Source organism: Ambystoma mexicanum, chromosome 3p (genome assembly GCF_040938575.1).
Source record: "Ambystoma mexicanum isolate Mex_15411 chromosome 3p, UKY_AmexF1_1, whole genome shotgun sequence".
NCBI lineage: Eukaryota > Metazoa > Chordata > Amphibia > Caudata > Ambystomatidae > Ambystoma > Ambystoma mexicanum.
The window spans coordinates 355,150,503-355,163,071 of NC_090925.1; the positions used below are offsets into that span (position 1 = coordinate 355,150,503).

At 52.9% G+C, this 12,569-nt stretch overlaps 1 protein-coding gene across 1 annotated transcript in view; it reads right to left on the bottom strand.

Annotated features, from left to right (window-relative positions):
- Positions 1-2,004: 2,004 nt before the first annotated feature.
- DUSP15 (dual specificity phosphatase 15) overlaps positions 2,005-12,569 on the bottom strand; it is a 321,250-nt gene continuing 310,685 nt past the window's right edge. Inside the window, exon 7 of the mRNA XM_069651004.1 lies at positions 2,005-4,585. Coding sequence (XP_069507105.1) covers positions 3,647-4,585 — 939 coding nt within the window. The 3' untranslated portion in view covers positions 2,005-3,646. The remainder of the gene's footprint in view (positions 4,586-12,569) is intronic.

Here is a 12,569-nt window from a genome sequence, read left to right on the forward strand (position 1 = left end):
ACCCCATGACAAAACAGGAAGTGGCATCACATAGCATTGTTCCCAAGTACAGTACGATAAAATATGGTTACAATATCACTATGCAATATACATTTCATACACGAATGAATCGCCATAGGTATCGTTAAGAGCAGTGTGTATAGGCCCATATTACCAAATTACTGTAAATGCAAGCAGGCGTCCAAGGCCAAATGATAATGATGTGTTATTATAAAGCACCTACGCTTAAGCGCTTTATATAGAATAAATACAATTTCACCCAACATGTGTTGGTACACATTTATCGACCACAGAAGGATGAAAGGCTGAGTTGAGGTGTAAGACCAGACTAAATCAAGTGACTCGCCCCCTGAAGTGTGCCTGAAACAAACCTTTAATGAGTCTAGCAGGTATTGTATAGATTTCTATTCTTTCTTACTTAGGGTCACTGCTGAAAGTGTTAGACTTGTGGAAACCCCGTTCTTTTTTTTTCTTCTTTGCAGCATTCTCACACTCGATGGTGTACACAAATGAGTACGTTCAGGAAAGTTCCTGACGAATTTACAGAGGAACTCAGCTATTGCTAAAGATGAATGCACCTCGTCCCTACTTATAGGCATGGCAGCATCCCCAATGGCCGGCATAGTGTCCGCCTTGGGCCTAACAGCCCGTGCTACTTATTCACAAGGTGCCCTAAGATCTTTACCTGCTGGGCCCTGAATTTGCATTCCTCTGCTTCAATGGTTAACCCCTTAGCTTTCAATCTCTTCAGAACAGCATTTAACCTGGCATCATGTTCTTCTCCCCCCTCCTGTAGACCAGAATGCTGTCCTGGTACCAGTGCTCCAGATACGATTTTGAGGTGGGACTTTGAGAGTAAATGTGATTTTAAGAGAGTAAAAATGACTTTTCTCCTTTGCAAGAGAGTAAAATGTATGTGACATCCAGCCGACATGTGCAAAAACTATATGGAAATCATTACCATGCAGCAGCTTTCTGCACTGTGACAGAATACATCTTTCATTATTTCTCTAAGGTCTGGCCATTTGATCTCTCCTGTATATATTTAAATGTTGAAAACAAAAAAACCTAGTCAATTACATAGTAAAAACAAGCATGCATTGTATTGTGTGTTTTGAGGTTCGATAGCAAAATTGTCTTTTGATGTTGAATGAAAGTCCTCATTTCCTCTAGCTAGTACTACCTAATGGTATGACAATGTTATGATACAACAGTGCAGAGAGGCAAGGCCTCCATGCTAAATTCTATACCTAATTTCATGGTCAAATGGTTATTTATATAGCGCTTTTGGCAAAGCGCTGTACATAGAACATATTTATCACAATTATCACCAGTACTCCTTTATCAAGCTCCAAAGTATGAAAGGCTAAACTGGCCTTGCTGGGTTTCAAAACTGCAACCTACAGATCAGAGCAACGAGCGCTCAACCGGCTGGGCTATCTTATTGGCTAACATCCATCAGAGGTTCGTAAACTGAGTATCGCCTGCGATATAATAATCACAGTGCCTAGATGTTGGGCAAAACAGGTATGAAGTGCTACATAAAGTTAAATACCTATCTAGATATTCACAGGGACAGGTTTTGCTGAGTTTTTATTTGAATTACAAATGTAACTTTCATTTGTTGGTTTTTTAACAGCACTTGCACTTCCTGGAGAGTCAGATTTTGTAATTGTAGTCTTGAAAATGTGAGAGGCTATATCACGTGTGATTGGGGTTATGACAATCACTGAGCCTTGACTCTGCGACAACCGATCATTTATAGCAATGTACCCCATTGACTGCAAGGTTGAATGGATATAAACTAGACCAGGCATACTCATCATTTTATACACTTTTTTTATAGTTAGAGTGTAAATTAAATGATAAGTGTAAAAAATATCTGCCTCGCATGATTGTGCACACAGCACAGGAGCTCTGAAAAATACAATTGTGCAATACTGGTTTGCTTTCACTGGAAAAAAAAGCATAATTTGTTACAAAAGATTAATTCTGTATTGCAACTTAGTTTTCCATTTTATTTATTATACAATCCTAAAATGCTAGGAAATAAATATGCACAATGCTTCTGTTTGCTCCATGAGCATCTACACACATCACAGCAGAAGCTGAACAGAAAGAAACAATTCATTTGATCACAGTGTGCAGTTTCTTTTTTTTAAAGGCTTCAGGGAAATACATTCTGTTTCAGAGGCTTTTCTCCATGGCTTGCAATTACATCCATGTAGGTAAAATCAAAAGAAGCCTTTTGGTTTCTGTCAAATAACCGGACCTTTGCACTGTCGTCTTCTCTAATCTTGTGCATAAACGTACACAGGAAAATAATAAAGCTGTCATATTTACAAGATTTTCAGGCGTAAGAAGGCCTGGTACGACCCTTATAAGGAGGCCTGCCTGGTACGAGTGGTGAGGACATGGTTCATCACCCTTTGAAAGGTAGCCGCTGCAGGTACTTATTTTATTTATTAAATTCGTGGAACGACCCAGACCCAGGGGTATCACGGTGCTGGTACAGTGAATTGGTAGAGGAGAGTCATGCAGTTCTAGTCATATCTGTTAAACAGCCAGATTTTTACCATTTTGTATTTAAAGGTTGTATAGGTCTGTTTGTTTCTGATAAGCAGTGGTAACACGCAACAAGCCAAAGGGTCCTGCATGGCTTCATGACACCAAGTTTGCATGGCCTTCGTGCGATAGAAGGTTTCTCTCGTAATCCCATGGGTTAAGCGGGCTGCACTCTCCACTGATTTGAGCGATTGCAATGGGATTGGCGAAAGCGGAGGACATTCAGGTGTTCCATCGTTGGGAACGACAGTTCATTGCTTCACAATTCTCTTTCTCTGCACGCCGAATAGGTCTCATGACTCCATGGGCCATGCGGGTCTCACGTGCACAGACACCCTACTATATGGTAAAATCCATTTAGTCTGTGCATAGAGTTGGTAATACTGTTAGGGTGGTGTGTGTGTTAGGTAAAAGTCACAGGCATGTCCATGGACACTCCTCTATGATATTAAAAAGGAAACCCTTCTTGTCTGTGCACATATTCACCCGTCTGTGATACTTTTGGATCATTAAACCCTTCTCTATGGTTCATTTGTGCATAACTCCAACTTGCAGTCGGAAAACATTTGGTCTAGACGCACCTTTCTTTGGTTAAACAATGTTGGGGTACGGACGCACCACTCATTGGCAACGGACTGTAACTGGCAGCTCACCAAACATTTTGAACTACGGCTTCCATGAAACGTTATCATTGACTATGTTGGCTTGTGCCGTTGATAGTTGTCGTTAAAATCCTCTGGAGAGCCAAAGCTTGCAGACCCCTGCTCTATGGTAAAATACTGGAGACGATTGGACCAAAGCCTCTTTCTATGGAGAAAACCTTCAGGTCTATGCTTGGTCATCCCGCTCTGTGGTAAAACCTCAGATGTCTGCGCAGAAGCCATTTGTGTTAAACTACAACTGCCATGAGCCCCAGCCAGCATGGTCAAAAGAGAGAGATCATGTGTGTCATAGTCCTAATCAGTCCGCTTTCACACCCTGTGGGGAAGCTCAGCGTCTTTGTGCCAGGACCCTCTGAGACACACCATGGAGGCGTTTCCCTGCATGCTTCACTTGCTTCTAGCCCCAGCAATGGCAAGCCTCATTTTAGACACCTGGGGATGCAGGAGCAGCTCTGCTTCATCCGCAGCAGCACTGAGTGAGCACTCCTGTGACCTCCCTGTGCTGGGTCCAGCAGCGTATTCACTGTCTGTGGTGTTTTCGTGGATCTATGCCGTAGTCCCTCAAAGTGGTTCCCTTTTCCCCCTGCTGCTTCCTGTCCCAGCACTGCTCTCCTCTGGTACATCCTGCCTCCTGTGTTACATCCATGCACAGGCTCCGTCAGGAGCTCATCTGGCCTGGTCTGCTCTCGCAGTCCCTTTGCAGGTTCCTGCAGATTACTCTTTATACTGGCTGCACCTTCATCTCCCTGTATTTGTTCCTGTGGGCTTGTTCCTGCTGCATCAGCACACCCCTGTGATGATTCCTGCAGTACAGTATTTGCTTCCATTGCATCTTCACTTTTCCGATGAGGTTCCAGCAGATGAAGTCTTTCCCCTGCTCCATCTTTACTTCCCTGCAGTGGTTCCTGCAGATGAGGTATTTCCCCTGCTCCCTCTTCACTTCTCTGATGAGGTTCCTGCAGATGAGGTATTTCCCCTGCCCCCTCTTCACTTCTATGATGAGGTTCCTGCAGATGAGGTCTTGCGCCTGCTCCTTCTTCACTTCTCTGCAGAGGTTCCTGCAGATGCAATCTTGCCCCTGCTGCGTTTTTACTTCCCTGCAGTGGTTTCTGCAGGTTGGAACTTGCTTCCACTTCACGCCTGGCTGCCGTTTCCTGCAGGTCTCCTCTCTTTACTGCAGTAGGTTCATGCTCCTGCCGGTCAGTCCATGCTGCCCCTTTGGGGTTTTGCATCGGTTCTTTTGGGGTGGCTTCGGTTTCTGCAGTGCCATGGCTCCCCTTTCGTGCCAGCAGGGCCATTATGAGCGCTTTATCATTGAAGGGATTTTCTCCATACCGCTGATAGAGGCGCCTGCCAAGCTGCAAGAGAAAATAGATGGGGCATTATAAGAGGGCAGCTATTGGCAATGTGGCGAAAGAGAGGACATGTATAGAAGCATTCACATAATACAAGAGGGAGGGGAACACATTGCAGCAGAGGGGAGGGCGGGGCTCCAGACCGAGGGTTCATGACGACAAAGGTCAGCAGAGGGGATGGTGGGGCTCCAGAACAAGGGTTCATGACAACAAAGATCAGCAGAGGGGAGGGCGGAGCTCCAGACCAAGGGTTCATGACGACAAAGGTCAGCAGAGGGGAGGACGGGGGCTCCAGACCGAGGGTTCATGACTACAAAGGTCGGCAGAGGGGAGGGCAGGGCTCCAGAACGAGGGTTCATGATGACAAAGGTCAGCAGAGGGAAGGGCGGGGCTCCAGAACGAGGGTTCATGACGGGAAAGGTCCGGAGAGGGGAGGGCGGAGCTCCAGACCAAGGGTTCATGACGACAAAGGTCAGCCGAGGGGAGGGCGGGGCTCGAGACTGAGGGTTCATGACTACAAAGGTCAGCAGGGGGGAGGGCGGGGTTCCAGAACGAGGGTTCATGACGACAAAGGTCAGCAGAGGGGAGGGTGGGGCTCCAGACTGAGGGTTCATGACTACAAAGGTCGGCAGAGGGGAGGGCGGGGATCCAGAACGAGGGTTTATGATGACAAAGGTCGACAAAGGGGAGGGCGGGGCTCCAGAGCGAGGGTTCATGACGACAAAGGTCAGCGGAGGGTGGGGCTCCAGACCTAGGGTTCATGACGACAAAGGTCGGCAGAGGGGAGGGCGGGGCTCTAGACCAAGGGATCATGACGGCAAAGGTTGGCAGAGGGGAGGGCGGGGCTCCAGACCGAGGGTTCATGGCGGCAAAGGTCGGCAGAGGGGAGGGCGGGGCTCCAGACTGAGGGTTCAAGACAGCAAAGGTCAGCAGAGGGGAGGGCGGGGCTCTAGACCGAGGGTTCAGCAGAGGGGAGGGCAGGGCTCTAGACTGAGGGTTCATGATGGCAAATGTTAAATGTTAAAGGTATTTGCCCCCAGGCGCTCTGGTGGATCTGCAAATGATAGGGTGGGATGGGTTAGTAGGGTGAAGAGGGAGTAGGATAGTGAGAAGAGTGGTGTTCTGTTGGCAGGTTCAACTCGGTATACACCAGATGCTGAGCTTTGGTGCGGGTATTGGATCGGTGTCAGTCCGTGTGTGCTGTTGCTCCGGCTTATGTGTTGTTGCAGTGTTGTGAAGTGCGTGCGGCTTGTTGTGCAAGAGATGGTTGTGTGAGTTTTTTGAGTGAGATAGGAACGCAGAGTTTGAGCTTATATTGGTTAGTGGGTTACCTGACCTTTAGCATGCCAACATTCACAGTCCCATCCAGATGCGGCGCAGGCCAATATCCACAATTCCAAGTGTGGCACATGCTGGCACTCAAGTTTCACCTGGTGCGGGCATGCCAACATTCAAAGTCCTGTCTAGATGCAACGCAGGCCAATATTCACAATTCTATCTAGGTGTGGACAGGCTAACATTCACAATTCTATCTAAGTGTGGACATGCTAGTATTCACAATTCTATCCAAGTGTGGACATGCTATCATTCACAATTCTATCCAAGTGTGGACATGCTAATATTCACATTCTGTCTAAGTGTGGGCATGCTAACATTCAGGCTTCACCTAAGTGTGAGCATGCTAAAATTCAGGTTTCTCCTAAGTGCAGGCACTCTAACATTCATAGTCCTGTCTAGATGAGACGCAGGCCAACATTCACAATTCTATCCAAGTGTGGACATGCTAACATTCAAAGTCTTATCTAGATGTGGTGCAGGTTAATATTCACAATTCTGTCTAAGTGTGGGCATGCCAACATTCACAATTCTATCCAAGTGTGGACATGCCAATATTGACAATTCTATATAAGTGCGGGCACGCTAACATTCAAAGTCCTGTCCAGATGCGAGGCTGGCCAACATTCACAATTCTATCCAAGTGTGGACATGCCAACATTCACAATTCTATCTAAGTGTGGACATGCTAATATTCACAATTCTATATAAGTACGGGCACGCTAACATTCAAAGTCCTGTCTAGATGCGACGCAGGCCAACATTCACAATTCTATCTAAGTGTGGACATGCCAAAATTCACAATTCTATCTAAGTGTGGACATGCCAACATTTCACAGTTCTATATAAGTGTGGACATGCTAACATTCATAATTCTATCCAAGTGTGGACAAGCCAACATTCACAATTCTATCTAAGTGTGGACATGCCAACATTTCACAGTTCTATCTAAGTGTGGAGATGCTAACATTCATAATTCTATCCAAGTGTGGGCATGCCAACATTCACAAGTCCATCCAAGTGTGGACATGCCAATATTCACACTTCTATAAGGCCAGCAGAGGGAAGGGCGGGCCTCTAGCCCGAGGGTAAATGATGGCAAAGGTCAGCAGAAGGGAGGGTAGGGCTCCAGACCGAGGATTCATGATGGCAAAGGTCAGCAGATGGGAGGGAGGGGCTCCAGACCTAGGGTTCATGATGACAAAGGTCAGCAGAGGGGAGGGCGGGGCTCTAGACAGAGGGTTCATGATGGTAAAGGTCAGCAGAGGGGAGGGCGGGGCTCCAGAACGTGGGTTCATGACGACAAAGGTCAGCAGAGGGGAGGGCGGAGCTCCAGACCAAGGGTTCATGACGACAAAGGTCAGCAGAGGGGAGGGTGGGGCTCTAGACCGAGGGTTCATGATGGTAAAGGTCGGCAGAGGGGAGGGCGGGGCTCCAGAACGTGGGTTCATGATGACAAAGGTCAGCAAAGGGGAGGGCGGGGCTCCAGAACGAGGGTTCATGATGACAAAGGTCAGCAAAGGGGAGGGCAGAGCTCCAGACCAAGGGTTCATGACGACAAAGGTCAGCAGAGGGGAGGGCGGGGCTCGAGACCGAGGGTTCATGACTACAAAGGTTAGCTGAGGGGAGGGCAGGGTTCCAGAACGAGGGTTCATGACAACAAAGGTCAGCAGAGGGGAGGGCAGGGATCCAGACCGAGGGTTCATGAGTACAAAGGTCGGCAGAGGGGAGGGCAGGGCTCCAGAACGAGGGTTCATGACGATAAAGGTTGGCAGAGGGGAGGGCGGGGATCCAGACCGAGGGTTCATGACGACAAAGGTCGGTGGAGTGCGGGGCTCGAGAACTAGGGTTCATGAGGATAAAGGTCGGCAGAGGGGAGGGCGGGGCTCTAGACCGAGGGTTCATGGTGGCAAAGATCGGCAGAGGGGAGGGCGGGGCTCCAGACCGAGGGTTCATGAAGGCAAAGGTCAGCAGAGGGGAGGGCGGGGCTCCAGACCGAGGGTTCATGATGGCAACAGTCAGCAGAGGGGAGGGCGGGGCTCTAGACCGAGGGTTCAGCAGAGGAGAGGGCGGGGCTCTAGACCAAGGGTTCATGATGGGAAAGACCAGCAGAGGGAAGGGCGGGCCTCTAGACTGAGGGTTCATGATGGCAAAGGTCAGCAGAGGGGAGGGCAGGGCTCCAGACCGAGGGTTCATGGTGGCAAAGGTCAGCAGAGGGGAGGGCGGGGCTCCAGACCTAGGGTTCATGATGACAAAGGTCAGCAGAGGGGAGGGCAGGGCTCTAGACTGAGGGTTCATGATGGCAAAGGTCAGCAGAGGGGAGGGCGAGGCTCCAGACCGAGGGTTCATGATGACAAAGGTCAAAAGAGGGGAGGGCGGGGCTCCAGACCGAGGGTTCATGACGACAAAGGTCAGAAGAGGGGAGGGCGGGGCTCCAGGCCTAGGGTTCATGATGGCAAAGGTCAGCAGAGGGGAGGGCGGGGCTCCAGACCTAGGGTTCATGACGACAAAGGTCGGCGGAGGGTGGGGCTCCAGACCTAGGGTTCATGACGACAAAGGTCGGCAGAGGGGAGGGCGGGCTCTAGATCAAGGGTTTATGATGGCAAAGGTCAGTAGAGGGGAGGGCGGGGCTCCAGAAGGTGGGTTCATGATGACAGGGGAGGGCGGGGCTCCAGACCGAGGGTTCATGACGACAAAGGTCAGAAGAGGGGAGGGCGGGGCTCCAGGCCTAGGGTTCATGATGGCAAAGGTCAGCAGAGGGGAGGGCGGGGCTCCAGACCTAGGGTTCATGACGACAAAGGTCGGCGGAGGGTGGGGCTCCAGACCTAGGGTTCATGACGACAAAGGTCGGCAGAGGGGAGGGCGGGCTCTAGATCAAGGGTTTATGATGGCAAAGGTCAGTAGAGGGGAGGGCGGGGCTCCAGAAGGTGGGTTCATGATGACAGGGGAGGGCGGGGCTCCAGACTGAGGGTTCATGATGGCAACGGTCAGCAGAGGTGAGGGCGGGGCTCTAGACCGAGGGTTCAGCAGAGGGGAGGGCGGGGCTTTAGACCGAGGGTTCATGATGGGAAAGACCAGCAGAGGGAAGGGCGGGGCTCCAGAACGAGGGTTCATGATGGCAACGGTCAGCAGAGGTGAGGGTGGGGCTCTAGACCGAGGGTTCAGCAGAGGGGAGGGTGGGGCTCTAGACCGAGGGTTCATGATGGCAAAGGTCGGCAGAGGGGAGGGTGGGGCTCCAGAACGAGGGTTCGTGACGACTAAGGTCAGCAGAGGGGAGGGCTGAGCTCCAGGCAGAGGGTTCATGATGACAAAGGTCAGCAGAGGGGAGGGCGGGGCTTGATACCGAGGGTTCATGACGACAAAGGTCAGCAGAGGGGAGGGCGGGGCTCTAGACCGAGGGTTCATGGCGGAAAATGCTAGCAGAGGGGAGGGCGGGGATCCAGACCTAGGGTTCATGATGGCAAAGGTCAGCAGAGGGGAGGGCAGGGTTCCAGAACGAGGGTTCATGACAACAAAGGTCAGCAGAGGGGAGGGTGGGGATCCAGACCGAGGGTTCATGAGTACAAAGGTCGGCAGAGGGGAGGGCAGGGCTCCAGAACGAGGGTTCATGACGATAAAGGTTGGCAGAGGGGAGGGCGGGGATCCAGACCGAGGGTTCATGACGACAAAGGTCGGTGGAGTGCGGGGCTCGAGAACTAGGGTTCATGAGGATAAAGGTCGGCAGAGGGGAGGGCGGGGCTCTAGACCAAGGGTTCATGGTGGCAAAGATCGGCAGAGGGGAGGGCGGGGCTCCAGACCGAGGGTTCATGAAGGCAAAGGTCAGCAGAGGGGAGGGCGGGGCTCCAGACCGAGGGTTCATGATGGCAACAGTCAGCAGAGGGGAGGGTGGGGCTCTAGACCGAGGGTTCAGCAGAGGAGAGGGCGGGGCTCTAGACCAAGGGTTCATGATGGGAAAGACCAGCAGAGGGAAGGGCGGGCCTCTAGACTGAGGGTTCATGATGGCAAAGGTCAGCAGAGGGGAGGGCGGGGCTCCAGACCGAGGGTTCATGGTGGCAAAGGTCAGCAGAGGGGAGGGCGGGGCTCCAGACCTAGGGTTCATGATGACAAAGGTCAGCAGAGGGGAGGGCAGGGCTCTAGACTGAGGGTTCATGATGGCAAAGGTCAGCAGAGGGGAGGGCGAGGCTCCAGACCGAGGGTTCATGATGACAAAGGTCAAAAGAGGGGAGGGCGGGGCTCCAGACCGAGGGTTCATGACGACAAAGGTCAGAAGAGGGGAGGGCGGGGCTCCAGGCCTAGGGTTCATGATGGCAAAGGTCAGCAGAGGGCAGGGCGGGGCTCCAGACCTAGGGTTCATGACGACAAAGGTCGGCGGAGGGTGGGGCTCCAGACCTAGGGTTCATGACGACAAAGGTCGGCAGAGGGGATGGCGGGCTCTAGATCAAGGGTTTATGATGGCAAAGGTCAGTAGAGGGGAGGGCGGGGCTCCAGAAGGTGGGTTCATGATGACAGGGGAGGGTGGGGCTCCAGACCGAGGGTTCATGATGGCAACGGTCAGCAGAGGTGAGGGCGGGGCTCTAGACCGAGGGTTCAGCAGAGGGGAGGGCGGGGCTTTAGACCGAGGGTTCATGATGGGAAAGACCAGCAGAGGGAAGGGCGGGGCTCCAGAACGAGGGTTCATGATGGCAACGGTCAGCAGAGGTGAGGGTGGGGCTCTAGACCGAGGGTTCAGCAGAGGGGAGGGTGGGGCTCTAGACCGAGGGTTCATGATGGCAAAGGTCGGCAGAGGGGAGGGCGGGGCTCCAGAACGAGGGTTCATGACGACTAAGGTCAGCAGAGGGGAGGGCTGAGCTCCAGACAGAGGGTTCATGATGACAAAGGTCAGCAGAGGGGAGGGCGGGGCTTGATACCGAGGGTTCATGACGACAAAGGTCAGCAGAGGGGAGGGCGGGGCTCTAGACCGAGGGTTCATGGTGGAAAATGCCAGCAGAGGGGAGGGCGGGGATCCAGACCTAGGGTTCATGATGGCAAAGGTCAGCAGAGGGGAGGGCAGGGCTCTAGACCGAGGGTTCATGATGGCAAAGGTCAGCAGAGGGGAGGGTGAGGCTCCAGACCGAGGGTTCATGATGACAAAGGTGAAAAGAGGGGAGGGCGGGGCTCCAGACCGAGGGTTCATGACGACAAAGGTCAGCAGAGGGGAGGGCGGGCCTCCAGACCGAGGGTTCATGATGGCAAAGGTCAGCAGAGGGGAGGGTGGGGCTCCAGACCTAGGGTTCATGATGACAAAGGTCAGCAGAGGGGAGGGCGGGCTCTAGACCGAGGGTTTATGATGGCAAAGGTCGGCAGAGGGGAGGGTGGGGCTCCAGAACAAGGGTTCATGACGACTAAGGTCAGCAGAGGGGAGGGCAGGGCTCCAGAACGAGGGTTCATGATGACAAAAGTCAGCAGAGGGGAGGGCGGTGCTCCAGACAGAGGGTTCATGATGACAAAGGTCAGCAGAGGGGAGGGCGGGGCTTGAGACCGAGGGTTCATGACTACAAAGGTCAGCAGAGGGGAGGGTGGGGTTCCAGAAGGAGGGTTCATGATGACAAAGGTCAGCAGAGGGGAGGCCGGGGCTCCAAACCGAGGGTTCATGACTACAAAGGTTGGCAGAGAGGAGGGCGGGGCTCCCGAACGAGGGTTCATGACGACAAAGGTCGGCAGAGGGGAGGGCGGGGCTCCAGACCGAGGGTTCATGACTACAAAGGTTGGCAGAGGGGAGGACGGGGCTCCAGAACGAGGGGTCATGAAGACAAAGGTCGGCAGAGGGGAGGGCGGGGCTCCAGACGAGGGTTCATGATGGCAAAGGCCAGCAGAGGGAAGGGCGGGCCACTAGACCATGGGTTCATGATGGCAAAGGTCAGCAGAGGGGAGGGCGGGGCTCCAGACCGAGGGTTCATGATGGCAAAGGTCAGCAGAGGGGAGGGCGGGGCTCCAGACCTAGGGTTCATGACAAAGGTCAGCAGAGGGGAGAGCAGGGCTCTAGACCAAGGGTTCATGATGGCAAAGGTCGGCAGAGGGGAGGGTGGGGTTCCAGAACGAGGGTTCATGATGACAAAGGCCAGCAGAGGGGAGGGCAGGGCTCCAAACCGAGGGTTCATGACTACAAAGGTCGGCAGAGAGGAGGGCGGGGCTCCCGAACGAGGGTTCATGACGACGAAGGTCGGCAGAGGGGAGGGCGCGGCTCCAGACCGAGGGTTCATGACTACAAAGGTCAGTAGAAGGAAAGGGCGGGCCTCTAGAACATGGGTTCATGATGGCAAAGGTCAGCAGAGGGGAGGGCGGGGCTCCAGACCGAGGGTTCATGATGGCAAAGGTCAGCAGAGGGGAGGGTGGGGCTCCAGACCTAAGGTTCATGACAAAGGTCAGCGGAGGGGAGGGCAGGGCTCTAGACCAAGGGTTCATGTCTACAAAGGTCAGCAGAGGGGAGTGCGGGGTTCCAGAACTAGGGTTCATGACGACAAAGGTCAGCAGAGGGGAGGGCGGGGCTCCAGAACGAGGGTTCATGACTACAAACGTCGGCAGAGGGGAGGGCGGGGCTCCAGAATGAGGGTTCATGATGACAAAGGTCGGCAGAGGGGAGGGCGGGACTCCAGACCGAGGGTTCATGAAGACA